The 25,678-nt window shown below is 36.6% G+C and overlaps 1 protein-coding gene across 6 annotated transcripts in view; it reads right to left on the reverse strand.

Annotated features, from left to right (window-relative positions):
* Nucleotides 1-25,678, reverse strand: part of L3MBTL3 (L3MBTL histone methyl-lysine binding protein 3) — an 80,834-nt gene that overhangs the window by 54,836 nt on the left and 320 nt on the right. Inside the window, exons 1-3 of one of the 6 annotated variants that reach the window (XM_087941250.1) lie at nucleotides 24,927-24,999; nucleotides 8,253-8,331; nucleotides 5,737-5,848 (exon numbers count right to left, since the gene is read on the reverse strand). In XM_087941250.1, the coding sequence (XP_087797376.1) occupies nucleotides 5,737-5,848; nucleotides 8,253-8,263 (123 nt within the window). In that variant the 5' untranslated portion in view covers nucleotides 8,264-8,331; nucleotides 24,927-24,999. Of the gene's footprint in view, nucleotides 1-5,736; nucleotides 5,849-8,252; nucleotides 8,332-23,438; nucleotides 23,521-24,926; nucleotides 25,121-25,678 lie in introns of those variants that run through there. The other 5 variants (XM_087941245.1, XM_026705486.2, XM_087941235.1 and 2 more) reach the window with 5 other exon arrangements.

Raw genomic sequence — 25,678 nt, forward strand, 5'->3', positions numbered from 1 at the left:
AAGGACCAGAATTCTCAGAATAGCACTCATATCAAAGATGAAAATGTTGGGGAAAATTACAGAAAGTGTGAACATAAAATAAACAAAGCAATATAATTAAATGATAGTAAAGTTAAGGAAGGCTATTGAAAGAAAAAATAGTAGATTGCCAGTACCCTCTAGTGGTCACGTACAATTCCATTGAAAATATATTTGAGAATGAACTTTCTGAATGGGACTGAATGGCTTTATGCAGTTGCATTTTTCAACAACAAAAAAAGACAACCTTTTGTCAAAATACCAGCACTTTTTCAAAGACAAGTGCATACAGTAAACTCCTGCCTCTGCTACCCTTTCCTTTCCCTTTTGTTGCTCCTGCAGTGAATTTTTGATTATAAACACTTTAGAGCTAGAAGCTACTATTTTCTGCTCTATACATACTAATACTTTTATGTAGTTCAAGAATGAACAGTATACATAGGAGTTTAGTCTGAAAATCTTTTATGTGTTATTTCTCATGTTACACATAATATCAACATCCTAGGTATAAAAATTGGCTTGGTATTAGTGTCATTTCAGCCAATGCATAAACATCCATAAACATTCTTGATACTGTTTCTTCACTATTGTGGCAAATTTTATTGCTTTCCTGATAAATTTCTACTTGCATTGAGTTTATGCTCGTAAGAGAGGTCCAAATGTAATTAAATGTGGGTTTCTAGGGATATGTTTCATTATGAGAAGCCTTGCTTTGTGAGTTGCAAAGCATGGATACGGGGCTAGTCATTCTCAAACTGGTGCCTTTGCCTTGAAGAAAGTGACTTATTTGCATGTGTAGAAATCACTTTGATCAGTCAAGGAAAAAACACAGCCACTTTGCTCTACCACCCTTTGTCCTGGACAACTTGTTTAACGACCATTTGAAGTTACAACAGCACTGAAAAGAGTGACTTGCAACTGGTCCCTCTCACTTACAATCACCGCAGGTTCCCTTTAGTCACTTGATTAAAATCAGGGTCCTTGGCAGCCGGCATGTATTTACAAAGGTTGTAGCATCTCAGGGTCATGTGATCACCATTTGCGACCTTCCCAGGGAGTTTCCAGCAAGCAAAATCAATGGGGGAAGCCAAATTCACTTAATGACCAATGGTGATTTACTTAATGAGCATGGCAAAAAAAAAGTTGTAAAATTGCTTTGTGACAGAGGTTCTGATCCTGTGTTCGTAAGCCTAGGACTACCTATATTCAACCATCCTAATTTCAATGTGTGCTTTTGCTTCAAAGGATTGCACTCTCAAAGCAAGGCAGGTGGTTAAAAATGGAAATAGCAGCAGCTGGGAGAGTGGATTAGGACAGCTGTAGAAATAGATGGAGAATTTAATTATTTTCCCTCCTGCTGTGATCCTGAAGAGGCTCCTTCCTCCTATATTTGCTTTCAGGGGCAGAATCCTCTGGGGCTCAGCATTCTAAAGGCATGTTTTTTACAGCTGGTTCCTGTTTGCTACCTTAGGTTCTACATATAATCAAAATAGCACCTCCAAGCTTTAAATCTCTGTACCCCTGCATCACACAGTGACAGTGGGAACTGTTTGTAAATGGAATGTACTAATGTAATTTCCAAGTAAAGAAATGGGATAATTTAAGGCACTTTCAGATTTTTGCAAACCAGATTTGATAATATATTTATTTCTGGCTAGCTCTATTGGGCCATTAGGTTCTGGCACATATCCTTTCTGAATGTATTCCCAGGCTCAGCTATATCTATTTTCAGAATGCTTTTCAAAATAGATGCATTCACTTGTTTAGTTAGCAATAGCAATGTGCTAGGCATACTTGTAACATCACTTTAAAAGTAGGGCACTTGAAAACACACAAGTACAATAATAAAAAAGTGTTCCACATTCTGCTACTTTCCCAGGAAGCAATTTTAATTTATTGCAGCTTGTCCAATTTGATTGGAGCACTTGAATCCAAAGGTGATGGTGATTGTATGTACTCATCAGAGTGACTCAGAAAAGCAGGGTCCTTCACTTTTATATATGCTCTTCAGTTTGGAAGGTATCAACTTTTAAGCTCTCTACATAGTTCACAGCAATTGTAATATGAAGTGTTTCTGATTTGAAATCCTTGAAACTCCATAGCTTGAAACTCCAATCCTCGAAACTCCACAGCAGCTGAAAATTACTTATTGCATTAAATGCCAGACTGCTGCAGCATTTTTATTTCATTTTGTCTGAATGTTTTACTAGCAAATTTGATGTTGAAATATTTTGTAACATACAATGTTTGAAACAAATCTGAATAATGAATAAAAGACCAATTTTCTTGCAGGCAGTCTTCACTTGTAAAAAATGGCTCATGTATGAAATTGCTTTCTATAAATAATCCATCCTTTTATACTAAAAATAAGAAAAACAACAGTGCAATATAAATTGTTTTAAATAATTCAAGGGACCTGTATTTTAATGTACTACTAATAAATATTTTTTTCTGGAGTAACCCTCTGTTTGACCTCTCTTCTTTTGAGGTTAGGAAGAAGTTGCCCATACCAACTAAAATTGTTGTTGGTGTGATTCTAAGGCTAAGCCTTCTCATTTAATACAAATCTTAATTCACTATTTGAATTATCAAAAGCAATCAGTCTTGGATCTAGTTAAATATTTAAAGTTCCAAGAGTTGCCTTAAGATCTTCTCCAAACTATTCATTTTCAAAGTTCTACCCTGCAAAACTGCCCTGGCATTTTGCAATGTGGGACAATCCAAATAAAATTGATCCAATTCCTTGAGTATCATAAGTAATGATACCTTTACCGCTAAACAAGGAGCAACCTCTTTCATCTAATACCATTATTAATAAGATTGCCCCACACTACTGTTATTCCAAAGCAGGAGAGTTTCTCCCATGTTTTCCTAGTTAAAGAAACCTGATCTATTATAACAGAGGCATTGTGCATGATTAGTACAGTATGAGTAAATTACCAAGTGTATTTAGGTGGGAAGAACAAGAAGTTGAATATAAGTTCTGGAGCCAGAGAAGAATGACAACCGTACGTGCTGTAGAAAAATCAAAAAATTCTAATGCTTAAGTAAGATACTTTCCATGAATGTGGGGGAGGGATGTTTGAGGAAAAAATGTGCATTTGGCCTACATTTAGACTTAGTCACGTTTTAAAACAACTTGGAGAAATAATAAATTAATAACAAAATCTTCTGGCATTATAGCTTCATTGATCCCTTTTCCAATGGAAACCCCAAGTCATGTTAGCATATAGGAGGAAGCAATCATTTCCTCAGCACAAGGAAGGCAAAGAACAGAAAGCCTCTGTTTAAAAGCCTGTCTTTAAAATGTGCCCTTTCTGAACAGGAGGAAGCTGGTGAGCTCAAGCTTTCTTCTCAAACACACACCTATATCTTATTTAAAAGAATAAAACATAGATGTGAAACATCCTCTCTTTATTTATTCAGAAATTCAAAAGGACTAACTCTAAATTTAGGTTTCAGCCTAGAAAGAAGAGAAAAAGATGGAAGGAGAGAAGATGAAAGCACCGGAGGCAAAACAGCATGATCCTTGAAAACTTAATACGACACATTTCATTTCCCTCAATTAAACATTCTGAATGCTGACCATGGAATTGTTGTACAGCAATCTAGAAGTAGAAATAGAGCTGAGGAGACAATGTGGAATCAAATCTCCATTCAGCCCCTTAGAACCACTCACAGGAATTGTTTTAAGCACTGCACCTTTGCGTATACCCCAAATAAATGTGAAACAACTGTATTTTTTTAATCACTGTTTGTGATCAAATGATACATTTAACAAATTTCTTTGCTATGTTTATTGGAGATGATTCTTTACATCAGCATATAAACTTCTAGGATTTAGCCCTCAGAATTACAGGTAGTCCTCAGTTAATGAACATTTGATCAGCAACCATTAGAAATTATGATGGCATTAAATTAGATTTATGGCAAATCCTCAATGTTGCAGCCCCATGGTTCAATATTGCAGTCATGTGACTGTGATTCAAATACTTGGCAACTGGGTTTCAATTACAAGGGTTGCAGTGTGTCCCACAATCACCTGATCACCATTTGCAACCTTCACTGGCAACAAACAAAATCAATTAGAAAGCTGGCAGGAGATTGCAAATAGCAATCACGTGACATCACATCTGATGACCAGGTAGGATTCACCTAACGACTGCAACTAGTGCTGCCAGAATATCATAAGTTGGCAGTTGTGGGACACTGCATTTTACAACCATGTCATTTTACAACTGAGTTCCCTGTCCCGTTTACCATCATTTTCCCAATGACTATCTGTTCAGTGTTTTCATTCATAGAACAGTTCCTTAATCCACGAAATAACAATGAATGCCTTTATAGTTTGGTTGAAGCTTGCATATAATTGCAATTCAATCTTACAAAGTCATGCTCATATTACTGGGCCAGCAAACTTTCTATGAAGTGGTTCATACATGCATAAATGTACACTTTCCAGTGTATATTTTATTATACGAATATATTAGAAAGATACAATTTGATTTTATTTTAATACACTAGAAATACCTCTAAAGCATAAAACAAAGAAATATTCATTTTTGTATCAGAAGTACTAGCACTAGTACTTATCTAATTAGAGGAAGCAGAAAAAACAACCTGAAGCCAGTACAAAATCAAAATCATCCTCCATCACTGGGGGAGAAAATGCACGCATAAAGAAGCTATCCAAAATTTCAAAATGGTATCTTCCAGATTTTAACCTCCTTCACTGAAGTGCTGACTAATATCACACAAATTTCTATATGATATGATTGAAAGGTGATACTGTTGATGAAAATATCTTAATTAATCCCATGTAATCCTTTCTAAACACAAAGCACTTAAAGCAGCTAAACTGTATAAAATAAATAGCAAGAAGTAAGGGATTGCTCATGGGCAAGTTGCCTCAATTCTACCATTATTCTGAACTAATATGTATAGAAATGTCATAAAAAATTTTTTTTAAAAAAACAATCCATGTTATGTTTCCATATCAGCTGTAAGTGTCAGGAATTGTCAGAGAGCCTTCTTTGTGCACCTTATTATGCAACATCTTAATAAAATTCTAGGAAGCAAACTCAACTATATAAGCTGGAAATCATTCCAGTTGAGAAACGGTGATCATTTGAAGGAATAAGAAATGGTGTTCAATTTGTTTAGAACAAGGTGACATCCTTACCAAGACAGCAAGGAAGTTATTAGATGAGTCACACCCAATTTTATAACTTTTGCCATAATTATTTAGTAAATCACTGCAATTGTTAAGTGAATCAGGTGGTCATTACGCAAATCTAGCTTCCCGCATTTGACTTTGCTTGTCAAAAGCAGACCGGGAAAGTTGCAAATGGTGATCACATGAGTCCAGGATCCTGCAACCATTCTAAACACATGCCAGTTGCCAAGTGCTAGAATTTTGATCATGTGATGTGGAGATGCTGAGATAGTTGTAGCTGTGTAGGGATATTCTAACTCTCAAAGACGTTTCTTTCCAAAGCTCGTTACTTTTAAGATTTTGAAATTGTTTAAGTTAAAATTTAAGTTTAATATGCTGCTCTTGTTTTTACTAGGTAACTTCTTTTATATTATATACTGTTATGTAATATTTTACAATTAAAAATAACATACTTTTTGTTCTTTTGTTTTTTAACTAAAATAATCACACCTTTTAATAAAACATTGTACATCTCTGTGTTTACATCTCTGTAATTACAGTACCTTCAAATCACTTCCAGGCAAGGTACCAATTCCATCCTTCCAGTCCATTACACTAAATACATCAAAGTCTTGCCCATTTCCACTACAAGCTGGTTCATTCATGGCGGCTACCCTGTAAAATAAATGAAGGTGGTTATATCTCTAATTCAATTTCATTTTTTTTTTTCATTTAAAAAACTGCCTTATCAGATAATTTTTTAAAAATTCATCTGTTCAATATTATTTAATAACAAGTTTTACATGATTCCAAAATTCATAAAACCCTTTTCGAAGCAAGGAAAATGTCACGGATTAATGTGAAACTTCTCAGATGACTAGGATTCTTGACCTTCTTGGATATGAATCAAATTGAGAGCTTGGGAAAAAATACAGGGCACAGAAAAGCCTGTATTCAAAGTTGATAGAATATACTTACTCAGGAGTAAGCCCCACTGAATTTAATGGAAATGATCCAAAAGTTAAATTTACCTATCACAGTTAGAATAAAGAATAAAGAAGCTAACATTATCCACATGTATATTTTCAAGATATAAAAAACTACCTTGAGCATTAAGCAAAATGATTCACATACAATTAAAATTAATTCCCATGTTTTGCTAATATAAAAACTGCTAATTTATCAAGGAATCTGAATTTTTTAAAAGCTGGAAACTAAGTAGTAGGAATAGCAATAGTAATAGCAACAGCACTTATATTGCTTCATAGTGCTTTACACACCTCTCTGACCAGTATACAGAGTCAGCATATTGCTCCTAACAATCTGAGTCCTCATTTCACCAACCTTGGAAGGATGGAAGGCTGAGTCAACCTTCAGCCAGTCAGGATCAAACTCCGGGCAGTGAGCAGTTAGCCTGAAATATTGCATTCTAACCACTGCACCACAGTAGCTCATTATAAGAAACAACTTAATAAAACACATAAAGAATTGTAAACAGCCTAGTGGACCAAGCTATTGTTATTATTTTTTTAATTATAATTTTATTAAACATTACAATTAAAAAGAAAAAAATGCAAACTAAGAAAAAGAAAAGAATAAAAAGAAAAATATAGAAAGTGCCAAAAATTAAGAAATAGAAAGAATAGAAAGGAAAATAAAGAAAAAGAAAATATATAAAGAAATAAGTTCTCCCTTCATCGCAAGTATAAACAATTTTAATAACTTATCACTTTATCTTAAAAGGAGGTCTCTTCTTCCTATATTTCATCTCTTATCTATAAAGAAATCCTTAAAACCTGGTTGTTCCGTCCCGGTGAACAAAAGTTCATTACCAGTTACTCTATTTTAAGCTTGATCAAATAAACAACTTTATATTCCTCTGTTTTACTTTAATGTCCTTAAAATTGACTTATTTTTATTTTTTCCATGTCCTTTCTCACAAAATTCTTCAAAACTATAACTAGTTTCTATTGGAAATCCAATGTAGGAAAGTTATCTAGATCACTCTTTAGGTTTGTTATTTGTGTATCCCTTTTAATTTTTAAGATATCACCTGGTTTGTATATCCACTGTAAAATCTTTTTCTATGTTATAGTTATAGCCTGTCATTTATAAATTCACTTTCAAATCAGTTTCAGTCTTGTCCAGTATAACTTTTTCTTCTATAACTTTTTAAAAACACAGTCTGTTTGCAATGGCAGATACTACTGAAATTAACTTCTGGGTCCATTATTTCCAATATCTGACAATACATCCAATATTGAAGTACTTTGTTCCGTTCTATTTTAGAAAGTTCAACTGAAATATTCCTGTCCTTTATTATAATCTTTAGTTATCTTTAGTTCCCCCAAGTGCATTCAACTTGAAAGTTCATCATTTTTTAAGAATTCAAAGCAGTAGCTTTTTTTCCCCATGAGAAGCATTCTTACAATCAATTTCAAATTTTTATTTCAAATCCATGCCAACTTAGTCCAATTGTAGTTTTTCAAAACTGATCATTCTTTTGCAGTTTATTCCAGAAAGAAAGATAATTTTTTGAAATTCTTAAACTTATATTTAAACTTAAATCTTTAAACTTGTATTTAAAGTTTCTTTCTCTAAGAATTAAAGGAAACTTATTCAAAGCTATAACTCTTGTCATTTCAAAGGTTCCTAAAAACTGAAAAGCAGTTAACAAACAATTTCATAAAGTTATTAGCATAGGAAGCAGTGGTGGGATTCAAATATTTTTACTACTGGTTCTGTGGGCGTGGCTTGGTGGGCATGGCAGGGGAAGGATACTGTAAAATCTCCAGTCAGAGATGGTATATGTCATTCTCCGAACTACTCAAAATTTCCGCTACCGGTTCTCCAGAACTGCTCAGAACCTGCTAATTACCACCTCTGATAGGAAGTATGAAAATCCTAGGTCCATAAAGGCAGATGCCTTGGTTTGGACAAAGGTGACCTCCTCTCGTCTCTCAGAGGTCTAAACCTGCTGAAGACCTTTGCCCCATGGACTCCTCATGAGGAGAACTTGTGTGTGATCCCAAGTAATCTCCCTGATTGTAAAAGTATTCTGAAGAGCCAATCTACTCACCGGCTCTTCATTCTGCCATAGTCATTGGTGCCGTTCTGTCTTCAGTTTGCTGTTTCTTCCCCAGAAGTCCTGGACCTACCTAATATTATTTGGGATATTTTTTAAATGATAAAAAAGCATTTACTCTGGCATTTGATCCCTTCTAATAACACTGCTGCAATAATAGCTTTTTTATATACTTTACAAAGTTTAATTTTTTAAATTGCTTTATGGGTTTTACAGCAAACCCAGTATTTTAATGCACGCAGAGCTGGCAGATGCTTAGCATAAGAAGTGCTATAAAAATATTTAAAAGATTCTTTTTAAAAAAACATGATAAATCTTAGCAATATTCTTAATTCCAAAATCTCTATTTTAACTTTTGCCTCATAACTAGAGGATGTTAATTATGCAACTGCTAAATTTATCATTTCAGATCCTGTAAGAACAAGAGAGATAAATATAGATTTAATCTATTTTATTTTTATTTCAATCAGATCCAAAAGATATAGATTTAATATTATTGAAATAATGGAATTGAAATACAATAATCCTTACTTGTAAGAACGATTTCACTAAGAGTTTAACAGGACATATCCTTTAGCTATGAATCCATCATTATGAAATATAGGTTTCAACAGGTACAAAAATATAGGTTTTATTTAAATCTAGGATACAGTTTCAAAATTGAAGATATTTATGATAATTACATAAACCAAATTAAATGTTGATGTTTATTGCTGTTTACAATCCAAATCATAGTCAAATATTTATTCTGTTGTATGATCACGAAAGCAATGATCTTGAGAACTTCAGCATGCCATGATTTCAAACGTTTAAAATTAAATCTGACTCTACAGTACAGAACTTGTCATAATTAATTATATTATTGATCAGATTTACCTCCGTGAAGCGATTTGCAGGGGGTGGGAAGAGCTATCACCCTTCAAAACAATATCAACTGGCTCTTATACTAGGGAAACTAATGACACTTGCAGAAAACCTTAACGTACAGAGTGGGGGGGAAACTGCATCAGATCAAAATATTGTCAGTCTAGGATTCTGTTTTTAAAGTGTTTTACTATCTCACATATAGGTGCATGTATAACACTAGTTTTAGAGTAAAAACTCAAAAGAAACTGACAAGAGTATTCCACATAACATTAACAGCTGTACTATTAAGAGATTATTATTACATAAACCATCTACAATCTCTCTTTCTCACACTCGCACACTCACACACAGACACATGAACTTATCTAATACAGTATTCCTCCCTCCTATTTCCCCCATAATTACTGTATAAACTTATATATACATTCAAATATTGTTCCAAAAAGATATAAATAATTCACAAGAACAAATCATGTAAGTTAAATGACCTCTCACATTTCTTTCATTGCCAACAGACAAAATATGACATCCAGCCAAACTAGTAACACATAAAAGCTCTCTCTCCCAATCACTTATCTGTGATTTGTGTTTTAGGTCTATATCATAATGGCTAATACAGTGTATAGAAACTGTTTGACCTAATAGTCTGGATCAATATCATAAGTGGATGTGAATAATACTTAGTTCCTGCCTTGGAAATCTGTGGTAACCTAGTTCCCTTCTACGTTTTCAAATTGTGGTCCTAGGCTTCTAAGATGAGGAATGCACTTTGTATAATTACAGGTATAAACAGCAGAAGGTGAATCCATATACACAGCATGCATCCAACCCAACTGTGTTCTAACAAATGCTACTGTAAAAATTCTCTTTTAAAAACCATTAATCCTTTAGTTTAGTATCATTTCTGCATACACTGTATATAATAGCAATAGAAGTATCAATAACACTTAGATTTATATACTGCTTCACAGTGCTTTATAGCCCTCTCTAAGCAGTTTACAGAGTCATTATGTTGCCCCCAACAATCTGGGTTCTCATTTTATCAACTCTGGAAGGATGAAAGTCTGAGTCAACCTTGAACCTGTCAGATTGAAACTTCAGGCTGTGGGCAGAGTCAACCTGCAATACTACATTCTAACCACTACACCACCAGGGCTCATAATAACTTTCTGCAACACGAAAAGTCTAGTAGTTCAAAACCAACATACCTTAAAAGCTATGCAAGTTGCTTTCATTGTGAATGAAATCACCATTCCTAGCCATCACAGATGCTCTCTACCACTTACATTTTCCTTTTTAAAGGCACACAGACATATTTTAAATCAAATATGCTTAAATACAATAATGAAAAACATTTACCATATTTATCATCTGACAGTGCCTTTTGATGCTCTTCAAAATTTCCATGTGAAGTAGTAAATACGAAGGGAAGAACGTAATTGAATATACTGGTACCCATGAATGGACCATATGGCCTACCTAAAATATCCATATTGGTTCCATTTTGATTTTTAACTGTACATTCATTTTGTTCTTACACTGTGGTATGGGAGTCATCTCAATTTTGAGAAGTGCTAAATAGTTGCCAACCTTCATTCCAAAAACATATGGACAAAACATTGAATAAATCAAAGAAATATTCTGTAAGGGATACATATTCTAAAATATTACAAGTACAGAAATGTTAAAGATAATAAATTACATAATTTGGCTGTTGTCATATGCTCAGATGAGTATCCAGATACAGTAAATATTATGTATCCCACAAAAAAAAAAATAATGAAATAGATTTGTCAACCGAAGCATTTGCTCTTTAAAGATCATGCACTGAATTGGCATTTCTTGCTCAACTATGCAGTTCCATTAATTATGAATGCAAATGGTTACAGCGAATAAGTTACTTGTGTCCTGAACAGGTGAGCTAAGCATGATTGCAAATGCAGAATTCTGGTGCCGTTTGTTGGAAGTATCCACAGAACAAAGAGAAATTCCGTATCAATTAAAAATGAAGTGGGAATTCTGGAACTCATAGCCCAATGTGTCTTCCCCAATGGGGAAGGTTGTTTTAATATGCCAACTTCAAAAACTCAATTATGAAAGGAATGAGATTCCTAAGTAAGATATAGCAAAATAGTGTTACTATGAAGGAATAGGGCTCCTATTGCTTGGTAATAACACCAATGACTGAAAAGCCATCCTCGTTAGCCAAGGTCTTGTCATTTCAGCCAGTGCTGTCTTACAGAAAAACATTATCATTACGTATTTAAGCTTAAAGAAAAAGACCATCTGAAATAAAAAAAACTCGGTTGTGTGAATCAGAAGACTCCAATTATGGCACACTGGACTTAGCCATATCTTCAAGTTCAAGGCAGGAAAGCGGAGAGACTGTGCCAGCCTTATGTATGAAAGCAAATCTCTCTTACTAGGTAATATGTCTATGATACAGTCAACCATATTATTTGATACTTGCTACATAGAATAGGTGAAGAATTTTGTTAGGACTACCATTTAGGATTCCTTGGCTAAACTGTATTTTATCTATTCCTTAACAGCCTTGGAGGTTCCCAGGCCTGTCAGAGAATAAAAACAGTGTAAGTAAACAATGTAAGTCAATAAAAACATGTACTAATGAAAACATACTCCTAAAATCAAATAAGTAAGCAGCTGAATTAAAGAGTCAAGCCAAAGAACATCCTCCAAAGTGCCAATATAGTGTGGAATCTGGATCTGAGACCTGAACTCATTCCAAGGCCATGAACTGATTGAGATGAAAGCCATTCGCTCACTGCTATTTTATTTTGCCTAGAGATAAGATTGGAAGGTAAGCTTAAGAAGACAAATAAAAGAGTGATAGCTATTCCTGAAAATATTTGAGAACCATATTATGAAAAGCATTACGAGATAGTCCTTGATTTATAACCATTTGTTTGGTGACTGTTCAAAGTTACAAAGTTACAATGGTAGCGAAAACACTGGTTTTCATACTTACGACCACTGCAGCATGATCAAAATTTGGATGCTTGGCAACAGGTATGTATTTATGATGGCTGCAGCATCCCGGGATCTTGTGATCACTATTTGTAACTGTCCCAACTGGCTTCCAACAAGCAAAGTCCATGGGGGAAGCCAGATTCACTTGTGGCAAAAAAGGCCATAAAATGGGGCACAACTCACTTAACAACTATCTTGCTCTGCAGTGGAAATTTTGAGCTTCATTGTGATTGTACATCAAGGACTTACCTGTATAGGGTTGCACCAATAACCTAAATTAAGTCTAGAACTATGTTGGTTGTCTGCCCTGTATAACGAAAATATCTCAAACATATTTGTGAAATTTTACTCCCATAAAGGGATTCATAGCAATATTTGCACTTAGTCACTATTTCACACCGTTTCCCAGTGCAATTCCACATACTAGTATGTATGTGTACGTACACATACAAAAAAAAATATGCATCGCCATGGCACAATATTATCTCCAAGAAATCACTGGGCTTGAACTCAAAACAGAGATATAAAATTAACTAATTGCTCTAGCAACTTGTTCATCAAAAGAACCACTGATTCGCGGAGAGGCAGAGGTAGAAGACCTTGCTCACATCCTACTTGATTGTTGCCTGTATAAGAGGATGAGAGACAGGTACCTCGGACTATATATCAAATGAATTACCCATTGGGATTCCTATATCAAAACAAAACTCACCTTATGTGCAGCCAGAATCTGAAAATAACATTTAACACAGCAGAGTACTTAAGCAAAATGGTTCAGGTGAGATCTGCATATGATTGGAGTAGATCGCAGGGATGACCCAGACATATAATTTTATCATATTTTATCTATATTTTAAATTATTGTATTCTATTCCAATTTCATTTTAGACTGTATTTTATTCCAATTTCATTTTAAATTGTATTTTATCCAATTCCATTTTAAATTGCTTTTATCTAATTTTAGTAATAATTTGTTTCTGGAACTTTGCACTTTGATATGGCCCAAGGGCTAATCAATAAAGAAAAAGAAGAACCACTGAGTTAAAAACAACTTCCATACAGGTAAATTATGTGTTATCCAATCACTGTTCACTGGTGGCTACCACCTAAATACAGGTAATCTTCAACTTACATTTGTTTAGTGACCATTCGAAGTTGCAATGGCACTAAAAAATGTTACTTATGACCGTTTTTCCACACTTCTGACTATTGCAATATCCCCATGGTTACCTTTTGCTACTTTTTGACAAGTCAATGGGGAGTCAGAGTCACTTGACAACGCTGATACTTAACTATAGCGACTCGTTTAATACTGGTGGCAAGAAAGGTTGTAAAATGGGGCAAAGCTCACTTAACAACAAAAATTTGGGCTCCATTGTGGTTATAAGTCGGGGGCTACCCATACTTAGATTTTCTCCATGACAATCCACTAACCTAATTCTTCAGATTTTCAAATGGTGCATCCAACACTATTGTAACTGAGTTCATTTTTTTTATTGCTGATTGTTCTCTTCTCTTTCTTTTCAATTTTCCAACCATTGGAGCCTTATTAGGTCTTAGATCTTAGAATAATGTGTCTGAAGTAGAATAATTTGAGCCTGGTCATTTTTGCCTCAAGTGACAACTGACACATGACAAGTTCATGATCTGTTCCACTATTGGAAGATACAATACAATAATTTAATAATAATTAATAATTAAACATTTGGATAAAAATAATCTGATTTTACAAAAAACATTTTTTGCGTGTTAATGGGCATATTAAGTTGGCCCAATTCAAAATTCAGAATTAGGGGTCTAGATAGCTTTTTAAAAAATCTTTATAACAAAAAGCTGATTGGACATTTAGCGCAATATAGATGTATTCTCATTGTTACAGAAATTCAGCAAAGAACTGCAAGCAACAAGGCTATAGAAATAATATCTTGGTTGCATGCACTCTGATTCTAATGATGCAGAAGCTCAAATCCCCTGTTGTGTTTCTCAGGACTAAAATGGCAATTTACAGGAGGAGCTAACTTTAATCCTCCATGGCCCAATTACCTTCTTTACCTTCTTTAATTTCAAGTCCAATTGCCCATTTCATGGTCATCCTGGCCAGGCTCAAGTCCAGTCTATTAAGGAGATGTAGCTTTTCTGATTGCTCGGTAAAGTTTCCTGGCATAAAGAAAAGCTTGCCAGAAGGACGAAAGATCAGAGCTGCACTCCCAAATACTAGTTTCCCTTCAATGATCTCAGTTTGAGATATAGAAAAAAATCTCAACATCTTTTATTTTTCCTTCCCTTACAGGCTAGTTTAAAAGTCAAGTTTTTATACTGTCTGCCTAGTCCACAGGCAATTATATAAAAGCCCCCCAGTATTGACTGTCTTGTAGATTTCTCGTAGAATTATTTCTTTTTAATTCAAGATAATCAGCAATAAATGGTTTTAATTCAATCAACCTTTCAATCATAGGCCTTTGTCCTTCATTTTATCACTACAGGAGTGGAGAGGGGACCAAAATTTAGAATGGAATGGAATGGAATGGAATGGAATGGAATGGAATGGAATAGAATGGAATAGAATAGAATAGAATAGAATTCTTAATTGGCCAAGTGTGATTGGACACACAAGGAATTTGTCTTTGGTGCATAAGCTATCAGTGTACATAAAGAAAAAATAAAATACATTCATCAAGAATCATACTTGAGTATGATACATTCATCAAGATTCAAACAAGAATCATAAAACAATATAAATCATAAAGATACAAGCAAAACAGTTATAGTTATAAGTTGGAAGAGATAGGTAATAGGAAGGATAAGAAGAAAATAGTAATAGTCTTACTAAATAGTTTGACAGTGTTATGAGAATTAGTTGTTTAGCAGAGTAATCGCATTCAGGAAAAAAACTGTCCTTGTGTCTAGTTGTTCTGATGTGCATTGTCCTATAATGTCGTTTTGAGGGTAGAAGTTGAAATAATTTATGTCCAGGATGTGATGGGTCTGTAGATATTTTCACAGCCCTCTTTTTGACTCGTGCAATATACAGGTCCTCAATGGAAGGCAGGTTTATATCAATTGTTTTTTTCTGCAGACTTCCGTTGAAGTCTGTGTCTGTCTTGCTTGGTTGCAGAGCCAAACCAGACAGTTATAGAGGTGCAGATGACAGACTGAATGAATTTCTTTGATTTGAATGAAATCAAAGAAATTGATAAGGATGGATGTGAAAAAGAGACTGCCAAAGAAAAAGAACAGAAAACTAGATTTCAGGGATAAACCGTAGAAATTGGTAAGAAGAAAAAAGTTAAAACCAAGAAAGACAAAGATATCAGGAAGTTCAGAGAGTTATTGGTATCTAGTATGAGAAAATGAACTTAGCTAGACAACTATTACTATGATAAGACTACAGGAATTGATGGAATAGAAACATGTGGCAAACCACAAAAGAAGAATCTGTAAAATTTCTATTCAAACTACAGAAGCAAATCTGTAGAACAATAAAAGATCTGAAGACATCTGAAGGCACCAATATAAAAAATAGATTTAAAAGTTTGTGCAGATTGTCATACAATATTCCTTAGTGTCACATGTTAGTAAAATAATGCTCAGGATCATTCAATGCAGATTAAAGTCCTAAACAGGAAGGGAAATGCCAGATGTTCAAGCTGGCTTTAGAAAAGGCAAGGAATAAAAGATATGATTGCTGATTCAGACTGGATATCTCAGAAAGCTAAAGAATTCAACAAAAGAAAACGAAAAAATAAGAAGTCAATATGTGCTTCACTAGAAAGGCCTTTGTGTCAACCATGTCAAGCTCTAGAATGTGCATAGGAAAATGGGAATACCAGAACAACTCATTATCATTGGGTAAATCCCTATATGTAGGATAGGGAACCTGATTCCAGATGGAAAATGGCAATACAGCCTGGATCCAGATCAAAATAGGAATGAGACAAGGCTATGAGTTCTCCCTTTATTTATTCAACCTGATGGAGGCTGGACTCGAAAAAGAAGAGCGTGATTTAAAATTGGAGGAAGAAACAGTAAACTGTACTATGCTGATAGTTGTTAAAGATCTGCCAGATCTAACACTGAAAGTCAAGGAGAAGAATGAAAACATGGGACTAAAATCACATAGTAAAAAGATCAAACTAATAGAAAACAGGTATAAGCCCCAGATGATGCATATACCAAACTATAGATAGTTCCTGCTTGTTCACTATCAACAATCAAAGACCCAGCAGTCAAGAAATAAGCCTCGGACGTTCAATAAAAGCCTTGAAAAGGATATTCAGCTACCACAATGATGTAGAAAGTAAAGAAGATGACCTTGATCGGTTCCCAATGCAATGAGGCAAAAAGCTCAGTTCCATAATGATCTGAAGAGAGGAGGAAACAACTCTAACAAAACCTCCTCCGTTTCACAACACTGCAGGGATGGAGAAGGGGGAGGGGTCAGAAATAAAGCACAATCAGAGATTTTGTTACTATTGGCAATATAATCAAGTACTTTTAACTATGCGTTGCACTTACTTTTTTGATGTGATATGCTGTACAAAGTGGAGGTGACCTAGGTCTATATCTATAAAGATTAGAACTGTGCAGGCAGCAGTTTTGCCTGGGACACTCTATGAAAGTAGGACTTTGAAGAAGCAGGGTAGAAACAGTACTGATGTTTTGGAACTGTGGTGAAGTCAACAAAACAAACAGATGAATCATTAAACAAATCAACACAGAGTTCTCACTTGAGGCACAAATGAACAGGCTCAAATTATCATAGTTGGACACATTAGGCAGAGGCCTAACTTTCTTGTCTCTGTCTCTAAAGCTGGGAAAAGCAGAATGAAAATGAACACGAGGGCAAGCAAGAGGATTCAATTACAGCAGCATTGGGTGCACTGTTGGAAGATTAGAAAGACCAGATTGGGAACAATCATCCTGGAGAAAAGCGATCTACAGTACATCATTGCAGAAGTTGATGGCGCATAATTAGTTTCATTATTTTTGGCAATCTATTTTAAGCAAACTCTTACAACTATTTGTTTAGCAATAAGAGGAATGGCATTCAGTGGTAGAGGTAATCCTCGTCTTATGACCATAATTGAGCCCATAATTTCTGTTGTTAATTGAGATATTTGTTAAGTGAGTTGTGTCCCATTTTAAGACCTTTCTTGCCACAGAGAATCATTAAAGTTAATCACTTGGTTGTTAAGAGAATTAGGCTTCCCCATTTGCTTGTCAGAAGGTCGCAAAAGGAGATCACCAGACGCCAGGACACAGCAACAGTCCCAAGTATGAACCAGTTGCCAAGCATCTGAATTTTGATGCTACAAAGGTTGTAACTGTGAAAAATGGCCATAAGTCACTTTTTTCAATGCCATTGTAACCTTGGTCACTAAATGAACGGTTGTAACTGGAGGACTACCTGTATTTACTTTCAAAGCAGTCTGCCCAGAATCACACTGTATGCACAATCCAAAGTTTTTGGTCCTAGATAGCCAACTGAGAAGCTGTCACTCACAGTTGTAACTCTTCCCACCTGAAAACAAGTTAACGGTTCAGGCTGCCCCATTTTAGTCAGGAATACTTCCGGTCCTCAGAGCCTTCAGTATATTTGGCTTTGATGTATTTTATTTCAACCATAAATGCCATTAATTTTCTTTTCACTATATCCTGCATGCCTAAGGCTTGTGATAGGCAATCAAAGAACTCCTCTGGGTTGTAGACAAGAGTATTGGCTAGTCTCATCTCTTTCCTTTGTTTATATATATATTGTTACGGTAAGGGGGCAAAAAGATGAATGGATTTGCTTATAGCACACTATGGGTAACTAACAATAATCAAATCAGTAATTAACTACAGATTCATAAAAACATTTTCATAGCACTTACACTGTAGCGGAAAATTTGTCTCATTCTTAAACTGAATGAAAGTCTCTGCCTGCAATAACAATTTCAGTTCAGCAAGCCAGCTAATACACAATCCAATTCATCCTAGCACAAAAATACAATAACTAGATAGTCCCTCAAGCTATGGACCGGAGTTCAAAACAGTGTGTTACAGCAATCACAAGACTGAAAATTCACATTTGGGGGAGGAGGGGGGAGAACATTCAAGATGTTTTCATAGATCACATATTATGCTGTGGAATCTCGCTGTTATGTATGTTATGTATGGAATCCTCCAGTTAGTTACCCCATTCTGCTACATTGGTCTGACATTCAGTATAAATCTGATAAATTCATTCTAAAGACAGTTTATTTGGAAATAAATTGATAACGTAATTCTAGCATTAATTTATTTTGTTCTTAAACATCTAATTTACTGAATTACTAAGGCACTTACAGATTTGTTCTACAGCCGATTAGCTTGTTCTTCAAGTTTTAAATGAGATAGTATTTCTTAACCTTTCAACATTAATCAATATAGTATGTTTTGCAATAGCACTATTCAGACTATCTATTCTGAGAGGATAAAATAAGCAATGTGTAGAAATACATTCTTATTATCAGTCAGAAAACTGTTTTTGTCAACATACAGCAGAAGCCTGTTCATTTCAACTCAAGAACAGCTCAAGGCCAAGCTCTTAAATAAAACATAATAAACACTATCTTGCATTCAAGTAAACTCGTTTCCAAAACTGATCGCAACTTAATGTATTGAAATGTACTGTTTGAAGCAGAGTGATTCAATGAAACAAATTTTAAAATAACAAATATGCCATAAACTTTCTAATAAATATATCGGACCATGTGAAAAAGCTATCCTAATGTAGTTTATTTAATTGATTTAGTAATGAGCTAAATGGAGAGTAAATGAAGTCACACTACTTGTCAGGGACTAGCAATATTCCCAGCACTGTCAAGAGTTACAATAAGCTAAAATGAATCTCATGGAAATGGAGGAAGAAAATCTCCCTATATTGTATCACTCCCATGAAGATATACGATCCTTAAAATTGAAAGGCTATCTCCTCCAATTATGACTAAATAGGTGAAAAATGAGATTACTAACTCTGAATCATTAGCTGCTGATAGCATTGTTTGGCTTAGAGCAGCATATAAATTTAAATAAATAAATGCATCTGAATAAATTTGTTTAAAAAAGGGCTTCTAAAAACACAATTTGAAATGTTTCAAACTTTTTATATTAATTTATTAGATTATTTATGACTTGTCCTTTTTTTTACCAAAAAGCTCCTAAGACAATATTCAGTTTAAAATGTTTAAAATATCCTCTCAAAAAACAGCAAAAAATCAACTTCTGGTTTGAGCTTCTTCAGCGACAGACCAAAACCACATCTCTGCGAGGCTTCGATCCATGTTTGCCACTGGAGCGCCCAAGCCGGCTGGTTTCAGGGCTAAGCCACCCCGTAGACGTGGTGAAGAGGGGGGAGACTGCTAGAAGGGTTGAGGAGAGCCACATCTCTCCTCCCCAGCTGGCCATTACTCCCTTTCCCGAAGGCAGTTGCAGCAGTGGTCAGAAATGGCCTCCACAAAGAACTCCACCAGAAAAGAATGTGCAGGAGGAAGATAAGAAGAGAAAGTTTTGGCTGACCGGGTCAAACAGCAAAAGCAACAAATAAGGTACCCTGGAATTGAAACTGTTAAAAAACAATAACATTGTTCCCTAAGAAGATTTTTAAGCTGTGAAGGAGAGAGAAAAGGGAAAAGATTTGGTTTTCTCCTTTTCCTATACTGACAGCTAAGAGACTTAAGCAAGAAATTGGAAAAAAAATCCACTTTGACATCATTAGGCATTTAATGCTGAAAATAAAAAGTCAAAGGGATAATAAAGATTTCTGGATAATTAAAAGCTTTTGAAAACAGGAAAGGAGAGAAAAAGAATAAAAGGGTAGGATATGGAAGGGAGGAGACTGCCTGGAACTTAAAAAAAGAACTTACAGCAAAATCTCAACAAGACTTCCAAAAGATACATTCTAACTGAAATATCGCAACAAAAATCCCAGGAAGAGAAAGTCGAAAAAGAAATAAGAAGATATAACTCTGGACTATCTGGATTATTTGATGATTTCTGGATTCTTGGTTACTATTTTGAATGACTAAAATCAATCAGGTGGTTGTTTAAAACTGTTTAAAATGGCTCCACTTTTAGAAGAACTGAAAATGGAACTTAAAAAGTACAAAGAAGATGCACAAGAAGGGAGAGGTTCTTTTGGCTTCGTATTTCAGTTTTTAGAAATGGAGATTTGGAATTATGAGAAACAACAAGAAATGCCTGCAGAACAAGAAGATTACGACAAAGAAGAAGCCATCTTTAATGAACAAGTAATCTTAGATGGGGGGAAAAAAGGAAAGAGGGGAAAGAGAATGGAAAGTTTAAGATTGGGAAAAACAACTCCCCCCCCCCAAATAGAGTGAAAAATAAGTATAAAATCAGAAAGCAACAGAAGAGGGAAATGCAGAAGACAGAATTAGAACTAGAGAGACAAGGGGATAAAAAGGGGAGGGAGAAGATGAGAGGGAAGAAAGAAAGGAAAAGAAGTTATAAAGGACAGAAGCAAAATATAGAGAAACAGGGCCTATTTAGAGATAATGGGTGAAAATTTAATGGAAAAAGGGATTCTGCAAAGATACATAAGATAGTATGGTTATATTAGAAGCAGAAATAATTAAGAAAATATGAAACAATGTATGATTAAAATGTCTGATAAAATAGCTATTGTAATTCAGTGGAATGCTTGTCAATAAATAAATGTAACAAAAGGTATATTTAATGATTTATAAAATATATGTGAAGAGAAATAAGGGAAAAATTAATTATGGAGATTATATGTGTTTTTAAGGAATATGATATTTAATTGAAAAGAAGTGTTAAAGATGTTAAGATTTTAATTATTAATGATAGAACTAACTGGAATGGAATGAGGGTTTATAATTACATATATTTACAATCTTTCTTTTTTTTAAAGAATATAGTGTGTATTATAAGAATGTGCCAAGCAGAATTCGATTGGAAGTTATGTATTATATTGAAGGTCATAAACTTAAGGTATATATTGAAGTTTAAATAAGAGTTGAATGGATGTAATTAAAAGATATAAAGGTGTCATACTCCAATTAGTAACTACAGGAGAAAATTTGTTTAATGAGAAAAGATAATATGAACTTGAAACAGAACAGACAAAAGTATAAATATAATGATTTGAATTGAGATGAGATAATCAAAATAAAATTGAGAAAATTAAAAGAGGGGAAAAACTATATAGAAAACGTAAAATAGTATAAGAGATGGAATAGAATACAAAAAGGAGCATGAAATTGAGTTTTGTGTCTGTATAAAGAAGTTCAACCCGGGACCATGCTATTTTCAAAAAAGATGTTTTACTTGTATTTTGTGTGTGAAAACCCAAATAAAACTTTATTTTTTTTAAAAACAGCAAAAAATTCATTATTAAAGAGTAGAATTAATCATATCTGAAGTCACTGAATACCTAAAAAAAGAGGCACACAAAACTAAACAAAAATTAGGCAACTTGTGCTCTTTACAGACATAATTCCACAAACGAATTGCAGCCTTGAAAAGGCCTTCTTTTATGTCTCCATTGGACTAGATTTCTCAATAGTGAAACATGCAACCAAATTTTAAATTAGTCATGTTCATATAATTGGTTGCAATAGGAATTATATATTGATAGTAGCTGCACTTTATGTAACTCTTCAACCACAGCCTTATAAAAAGATTACAGTATTGCGTCATGGAGCCCTATATTTCTAAAATCCAACCCTTGTCAACTTTTTCTTCTTCAACTTTTGTACCAACCATTGCACTGGTAGATACAACAACCATTCCTTGTTTCCCAAAGCATGAAGTAGAACCTTTCCAACTAGAACAAAATGTTCCTTTAATTTCTATTTGGTCTATCAATGGAAAGAATAGTCTCACTTGAACTCACTCTCAATGGGCCATTTAATATGTTCAAGATTTCAGTGGTCAACCCAGCATTAGTTGGAAGAAGGCTAGACCTAGGTATAATCAACTATAGTGACATTAACCAGGTGACCACCTCAATTAGCTCTAAGATGCTAAAAACATAAAGGCCAAAATCCCATAATGGCCCAGGGGCTGAACAGCAGGTCTGCAGTGCCATCTCCTGGGAGTATTTATTCAGTAGCCCTGTTTTCCACTATCCCATCAGATTTTTCACATGTACAATTACTGAAAATGCCCAAAGAGAATGAAACGAACTCTGTTTAGTAAACTGAACAACTGGAAGGATGGTGAATAATATTATTGGAAGAATAGAGACTAAATGTTTTTATGATTCTGGCTTTTTACAGCAATCTCACATTTTGTTTTGCATTTCAAAACCATCCAAACAGCTAGCTTTAATCAATCAGTTAAGTAAAGTGTCTATCCTCAATATGGAACAAGCTTTATATTATGTCCAAGAGAGCTGAATGGTGCTTGCAGGTACTAAGTAGTTATTAGGGAAAAGGCCTGAGAACAGCTTCTTCGCAGCCATTATATTCATAGAACAGCCTTGAAAAGAGTTACAATCTACACGATTAAGATTTGCCACAAATATTCCATCAATTTTCTACCTTATAGAATTTCATTGCCTAAGCTTTTCGCCAAACCAGCTTTTCATTTCAGCATTTCTACCAATGCCACTTTCAAAGTATACAGAAGACATAACTCTACTTTACTTCAAAATTTTATAAGGAAATCTAAGTTTCAATTCATAAATAACTTTGTGAATTTACAATGAGCATCTCATAATATTGCCTAAATTTATATTAAGGAACAAAACAAAACTGTTTTAGGGTCGTCTCCTATCACCATTAGCATTAGAAGCAAAGGTGAAATTGAGCAGTACTAACAAGAAACCTAACCAGGGAACAGAAGCTCATAACTACCCAGACATATTTATTTATCTGTTAAACCTTTAGCAGTGCAAGTTCTTAAATAACACTCACCCTTCCTTACTTTTAATACTTGAAATACAAAAGAGAAGCAGTGGAAACAACAGTTAAGAAGAGAAGATAAAGACATGCTTTTCAAACTGCCTAGTTCTCTACCGATTCATACCCAGCGAAAAACAGTCTCTGTAAAAACTTGAGGATTAAATTTGAACTTTGCTCCCCAAGGTGAATGCCTACGTCTGACCAGTAGGGGTCCCTCCTTGGCCAGTTTTGAACTACATTTTTGCTGCACTTGAAACTTTCCTGAAGAAATACTGTGATCAGCCCGTCAGATTCCCCCCTCCCCGACTTTTTCTAAAATTAAGAGCGGCGGGGGGAGGGGGAGTGGAAAAAGTGTGGTCTTTTCCCTGCTCCTTCCCCTAGTGTTCCCCCCACCCTCCCCACGCAAGCCTACCTTCAGGCTGCAGCGGGATTTATCTTCCTTCCTTCCCTCCCCACCGAGTCTGCCTCTTTTTCTTTCCTTAGGCATGAAAAAAAGTAGCTCGGATCAGCTCGCCCCGGGACGCCCGAAATAACTTTTTACGACCGGCCTCCCTTCCATCTTCAGGGAAATGCCCGAAAGGGAGGTGCGATTGTTGCACGGCGGGCAAAATAGAAGATGTACGCGAGGCAGGAGCGAGAGGAGAGAAACCGGGCGCTCGACTGAGGAAGTTGCATAATGAAAGACTCTTGTTTGTTAATCGAGTCCCGTTTTTCTTACGGCGGCTGCGACGGAAACCGGGAAGGGGAGGCTGCCGAGAGCGAGCTCAAGAAGCCTTTTGTCCCCTCCTCATTTTGGAAACACCCTTCCACGTTCCCAATTCCTGGGGGGAGGGGGACACCCAGGTCCCTTTTCGACTCGCAAGGAGAAAAAAAGGGGGTCAAGGCTTTTTTCTCCCCCCCACCCCCACTTGATCCAGGCTTCTCCTGGGCGGCCTCCAGATTTCCCCCTCCGAGAGAGGGGAGACGGCTCGCTCTCCCCGGTCTCCTTAGCCCGGCCCCAAACCTGAGGCCGGGAAAAGAGGGCGGGCAGAGAGGTCTTCCCTCTGGGGACCGCTGGCTCCTTTCAAACTTTTCCCCTGTCACCCGACCTCCCCTTTGCTATAGAAGCGACTAGGAAGAAAACAGAAGGGGCCGCAGGAGCGCCCACGCATAAGGACACACGCATTCCTGTTGTTTTCTACCCTGACGCGCCCCAGATCGGGCCTGGGTTCTCACACCCTCGCAGCGAGCTTCAGAAGGAGCCCCCACCCACCCACCCTCACTCCCCGCAACGAGCGGCGAACAAGTGTGCAACGCGAGTCTCCGGCTCCCGTTTCATTCATAGGCTTCCCAGGAAGCGCAGACGCTTTAAAGGAGAGGCGGGCAAGCAAAGTTGAGAGCGCGAGGGGCACCCAGGTGCGAGTGGCAAGCGGAATTCACACGAGGCATCTTCTCGCTGCCTTGAAAATTACGCAGCGATCCACCGTATCTCTTACCGGCCGGATTTTGTGTGTGTGTGTGTGTGTATTTGCTGACAACCTTCAAATTGCACTCTTCTCCCTTGGGAAGAGCCCCACTCCCCACCATACACACACACACACATATGTTTACACTTAGTGAAAGACATGCACAGGAATCAAAAGGGTTTCTCTCTCCCCACCACACACACACACAACACACACACAAGCCCGCTCCGCGCGCGCACGCGCGCGCGCCCTCCCACTACAAACTGCTAAGCGCGTCTCTCTGCGCGTGTGGTGTGTGCGTGCGTGTGCAAAGTTTGCCCAAAATGGCGGAATTGGGGAGCTCGGTATTATATTTCTATAGCCCGAGACACGCGCACACGGGTGCACCGCCACGCGCGCACTCAAACGCCACAAAGTCCATAAGCGGCACAAGGGAGACAAGGAAGCGAAATTACCCCAATTCGCGAACAAATCCTCTCTTCCGAAGCTGCTGGCGGCGGCGGCGGTGGTGGCGGCGGCTGCTGCGCGCTGATCGGAACAGGCCTTTTTTTTTTTTCCCTTCCCTCCCTTCTGCAAAAGGAGACACAACACAACACACGCTACACATTCAACCGGTATATCCCGCTGCAAGCCGAACCTGGCTTCTTCTTTCCCAAGCCATTATCCTCTCTCCCGAGGGATCCCCTGAAACAAAACAGAGTGAGCGCTGGGATGCAGGATCCCCGTCCGCCCCCTCTCGCCCGACACCCCAAATCTTTGTGGCGGCGCCCCCTTTTTTCCTCCCCCTCGCCAGCATTCCTGGGGAAGTGTCAAGAATTCCCTGGCCGCGGCTCACCAGCTGTGGGGCAGGACGCCGCAAATCGTTCACCCCCCACCCCCACCCACCTATCCACATCAATATGTGGGCGAGTGTGGATTGCCCGATTCCTTATTTCCCGGCCACTTCTGCCCCTTTCCGCTCCCGATGCCCGTCAAGAATTCGGGTGGGGGAAAAGCAGAGCCCGGGCGGAGGAAGAGGGGGCGCAGAAGGCGAAGGCACCCTCTTCCTCCGCTCGCTCTTTTGTTCCTCTTTCACTCTCAGGCACTTAGGATTTTAGGAAAGATTTTCCCCCACACACACCCGCGACCCACCCACCCACTTCAGAGTCATCTGGCCACTTTCTCCAGATTACTTATATTTCCTTCGCTGGATATGTTGAAGGGGAAA

This window comes from Pseudonaja textilis, chromosome 1 (genome assembly GCF_049901715.1).
Source record: "Pseudonaja textilis isolate UNSWEBS1 chromosome 1, rPseTex1.2, whole genome shotgun sequence".
NCBI lineage: Eukaryota > Metazoa > Chordata > Lepidosauria > Squamata > Elapidae > Pseudonaja > Pseudonaja textilis.